General features: G+C 47.1%; 1 protein-coding gene across 2 annotated transcripts in view; it reads left to right on the top strand.

Annotated features, from left to right (window-relative positions):
- The window catches only part of LOC311144306 (sodium-dependent phosphate transporter 2-like), a 107,697-nt gene that overhangs the window by 67,904 nt on the left and 34,793 nt on the right, over nt 1–5,000 (top strand). For both annotated transcript variants that reach the window (XM_084180337.1, XM_084180338.1), the window contains 4 exons: nt 146–779; nt 1,077–1,217; nt 3,285–3,370; nt 3,526–3,622. In XM_084180337.1, coding sequence (XP_084036463.1) covers nt 488–779; nt 1,077–1,217; nt 3,285–3,370; nt 3,526–3,622 — 616 coding nt within the window. In that variant the 5' untranslated portion in view covers nt 146–487. The remainder of the gene's footprint in view (nt 1–145; nt 780–1,076; nt 1,218–3,284; nt 3,371–3,525; nt 3,623–5,000) is intronic.

Here is a 5,000-nt window from a genome sequence, read left to right on the forward strand (position 1 = left end):
TGCATAGCTGGAGCAACTTACAGCTATAGCAGTGGTGTAGAACCCCCCCCCCCCCCACAGTTCGTTGGTCGGTCGGTGTTGGGGGGGGATATCTAGCCTAATCATGACCTCTAACCTCTCTGTTTTTGTTTTGTTTGTTCGTCAGATGAGGGAAGGGTGTAGACGGGACTGTCTCAGCTCCGAGCCATGGAATGCCCTCTCTGTCCGCCACTAGCCTGCTCTTCTTCACAGACTGACCTCCAGACGCTAAGTTAGCGGCACGCTTCTCCCCTCGAACTTAACACAACCAGGAAGGGACGAAGTCACAGCAGAGCAGAGCTACGCTTGGTACGCACAGAGGAAAGGATTAACAGCGCCTCTCCAATATATTAACAGCTAGCTCCATTCATCTTAGTTAGTTAGGTTTAGTTAGTTAGGGTTAGTTAGTTAGGGTTAGTTTTTCCTTTTTTTCTCTGTGGATTTGTGATTTTTTTTATCGAGAGTCAAGATGGTGGATTTACAAGATTACCTGTGGATGGTGATCCTCGGCTTTGTCATAGCCTTCATCCTGGCCTTCTCTGTGGGGGCCAACGACGTGGCCAACTCGTTCGGGACGGCGGTGGGGTCGGGGGTGGTGACCCTGAGGCAGGCCTGTATCCTGGCGTCCATCTTTGAGACGTTGGGTTCCATGCTGCTTGGAGCCAAGGTGGGGGAGACCATACGGAAGGGCATCATAGACGTCAACCTATACAACGAGACTGTGCCCGTACTTATGGCAGGGGAGGTCAGCGCCATGGTCGGTACGTATATACCGTCGTCTTCAAGTATCGGCCGTGTCTTATAATGTTACTAGATGTCAAATTCTTGCTTCCGCCGTCTGTGTTTCCTGAATTCCTCACTAAGTGCAGGTCTGAGGGAGGGACCGTGGATCCTCTCCTCCAATGAGCTTTTGAGAGAAATTGAGGCAACAAGGACGTAGGAAGCAAGGATTTGACGGCTAGTGACCAATGTTTTCAGTCATAGCCTGTGATTTTAATTCTCATGGAAGGTCCATTTTTCATAGCTTGTACGACCTCTCTCTCTCTCTCTTTTCACAGGTTCAGCGATTTGGCAGCTCATCGCCTCGTTCCTCAAACTACCCATCTCCGGGACGCATTGCATCGTGGGATCGACCATCGGGTTCTCCATGGTGGCCATTGGCACCAAGGGTGTCCAGTGGATGCAGCTGGTCAAGATTGGTATGTCAATGAATACGTCACCCAGCATGTTCTGAAGTAGGGTTTACTATCTAGGACTACATTAACCAGCCTGAAGCTGGTCAAGATTGGTCATTGTTTGTTTATAAGGATCTCTTTTAGCCCTCCAAGGGCTAGTCTTCCCATGTCTGAGTAGGGCTGGGCGGTATACTGTATTATAAACTGGGTGGTTCGAGCCTTGAATGCTGATTGGCTGACAGCTGTGGTATATCATACCGTATACTACGGGTATGACAAAATATTTTATTTTTACTGCTCTAATTACATTGGTAACCAGTTTACAATAGCAATAAAGGCACCTCGGGGGTTTGTGGTATATGGCCAATATACTCTGCGTTGTGTCGCGCCTAAGAACAGACTGGAAATTGAGCTCAGGTGCATCCTGTTTCCATCGATCATCCTTGAGATGTTTCTACAACTTGATTGGAGTCCACCTGTGGTAAATTCAATTGATTGGACAAGATTTGGAAAGGCACATACCTGTCTATATAAGGTCCCACAGTGCATGTCAGAGCAAAAACCAAGCCATGAGGTCGAAGGAATTGTCCGTAGAGCTCCGAGACAGGATTGTGTCGAGGCACAGATCTGGGGAAGGGTACCAAAACATTTCTGCAGCATCGAAGGTCCCCAAGAACACAGTGGCCTCCATCATTCTTAAATGGAAGAAGTTTGGAACCACCAAGACTCTTCCTAGAGCTGGCCGCCCGACCAAACTAAGCAATCGTGGGAGAAGGGCCTTTGTCAGGGAGATGACCAAGAACCCGACGGTCACTCTGACAGAGCTCCAGAGTTCCTCTGAGGAGGTGGGACAACCATCTCTGCAGCACTCCACCAATCAGGCCTTTATGGTAGGTTGGCCAGACGGAAGCCACTACTCAGTAAAAAGCACATGACAGCCCGCTTGGAGTTTGCCAAAAGGCACCTAAAGACTCTCAGACCATGAGAAACAAGATTCTGTGGTTTATTGAGACCATGCTGTGGGGATGTTTTTCAGCGGCAGGGACTGGGAGACTAGTCAGGATCGAGGGAAAGATGAACAGAAAAAAGTACAGAGATCCTTGATGAAAACCTGCTCCAGAGCGCTCAGGACCTCAGACTGGGGTGAAGGTTCACCTTCAAACAGGACAACGACCCTAAGCATACAGCAAAGACAACGCAGGAGTGGCTTCGGGACAAGTCTCTGAATGTCCTTGGGTGGCCCAGCCAGAGCCGGGCTTGAACCCGATCAAATATCTCTGGAGAGACCTGAAAATAGCTGTGCAACGACGCTCCCCATCCAACCTGACAGAGCTTGAGAGGATCTGCAGAGAAGAATGGGAGAAACTCCCCAAATACAGGTGTGCCGCGCTTGTAGAGTCATACCCAAGAAGACTCGAGGCTGTAATCGCTGCCAAAGGTGCTTCAACAAATTGCTGAGTAAAGGGTTTAAATACTTATGTAAATGTGATATTTCCGGGGTTTTTAAAATACATTTGCAAACATTTCTAAAAACCTGTTTTTGCTTTGTCATTATGGGGTATTATGTATAGATTGATGAGGAGAAAAAACTAGTCAAATGGCAATTGCAATATTTGGTTAAAAATAAGAGCTAATTGGCCCATACCGTGCAGCCCTACGTGGCAGTGTGGAAATGATCTCAAATGAGATCAACTTTTGGTTGAAGTTTGATTGAACAGTATAAAACAATCAGAATGGAGAAAGACCCACTAAAATAATTTAGAATGTTGCCACCCTAGGGTCATGCACAAATCATTTTAGAACCTTTTATTATTCAAAAACATAAAAGATCGTCAGAAATGTGAAAAATATTGTGATATTATATTTTGGCCATATCAACCAGCCCTATGACTGAGTCTAATATGGAACCTATGTAAGGTTGACTGTCTATGACTTCATTGCCCAGCCTTCTCTGTCTGTGGTCTAATCCCAGATGAGTAGTTATTCAGGATATAAAAGGTGATTTGTACATCTTTCAGTCTGCTCAAGTTTGTGATCATTGACTGGCCTATCACTACATTACCCAGCCTGCCCCTCTCATCCTCCCTCCAGTTGCATCCTGGTTCATCTCTCCCCTGCTGTCAGGACTGATGTCAGGGTTCCTCTTCTTCCTCATCAGACACTTCATCCTCAGTAAGGTGGGTTACCAGTAATCACATTATACACTACTAGCAGTTCTGTGTGTGTGTGTGTGTGTGTGTGTGTGTGTGTGTAGTACTGATCTGTGTGTGTGTGCGTGTCTGTGCTGACCTGTTTGTGTGTAGCACTGATCTGTGTGTGTGTGTGTTTTCAGGATGACCCTGTCCCCAACGGCCTCCGAGCCCTGCCAGTGTTTTACGCCTCAACGATAGGCATCAACGCCTTCTCCATCCTCTACACTGGCGCTCCATGTAAGCACTGGGACTTAACCTAACCCTAACACTTTACACTGGCGCTCCATGTAAACACTGGGACTTAACCTAACCCTAACACTTTACACTGGCGCTCCATGTAAACACTGGGACTTAACCTAACCCTAACCCTAACACTGGCGCTCCATGTAAACACTGGGACTTAACCTAACCCTAACACTGGCGCTCCATGTAAACACTGGGACTTAACCTAACCCTAACACTGGCGCTCCATGTAAACACTGGGACTTAACCTAACCCTTTACACTGGCGCTCTATGTAAACACTGGGACTTAACCTAACCCTAACACTTTACACTGGCGCTCCATGTAAACACTGGGACTTAACCTAACCCTAACACTTTACACTGGCGCTCCATGTAAACACTGGGACTTAACCTAACCCTAACACTGGCGCTCCATGTAAACACTGGGACTTAACCTAACCCTAACACTGGCGCTCCATGTAAACACTGGGACTTAACCTAACCCTAACACTTTACACTGGCGCTCCATGTAAACACTGGGACTTAACCTAACCCTAACACTTTACACTGGCGCTCCATGTAAACACTGGGACTTAACCTAACCCTAACACTGGCGCTCCATGTAAACACTGGGACTTAACCTAACCCTAACACTGGCGCTCCATGTAAACACTGGGACTTAACCTAACCCTAACACTTTACACTGGCGCTCTATGTAAGCACTGGGACTTAACCTAACCCTAACACTTTACACTGGCGCTCTATGTAAACACTGGGACTTAACCTAACCCTTTACACTGGCGCTCTATGTAAACACTGGGACTTAACCTAACCCTAACACTTTACACTGGCGCTCCATGTAAACACTGGGACTTAACCTAACCCTAACACTTTACACTGGCGCTCCATGTAAACACTGGGACTTAACCTAACCCTAACACTGGCGCTCCATGTAAACACTGGGACTTAACCTAACCCTAACACTGGCGCTCTATGTAAACACTGGGACTTAACCTAACCCTAACACTGGCGCTCCATGTAAACACTGGGACTTAACCTAACCCTAACACTGGCGCTCTATGTAAACACTGGGACTTAACCTAACCCTAACACTGGCGCTCCATGTAAACACTGGGACTTAACCTAACCCTAACACTGGCGCTCCATGTAAGCACTGGGACTTAACCTAACCCTAACACTTTACACTGGCGCTCCATGTAAACACTGGGACTTAACCTAACCCTAACACTTTACACTGGCGCTCTATGTAAACACTGGGACTTAACCTAACCCTAACACTTTACACTGGCGCTCTATGTAAACACTGGGACTTAACCTAACCCTAACACTTTACACTGGCGCTCCATGTAAACACTGGGACTTAACCTAACC

This window comes from Coregonus lavaretus, assembly GCF_964263955.1.
Source record: "Coregonus lavaretus genome assembly, chromosome: 17".
NCBI classification, from domain to species: Eukaryota; Metazoa; Chordata; class Actinopteri; order Salmoniformes; family Salmonidae; genus Coregonus; species Coregonus lavaretus.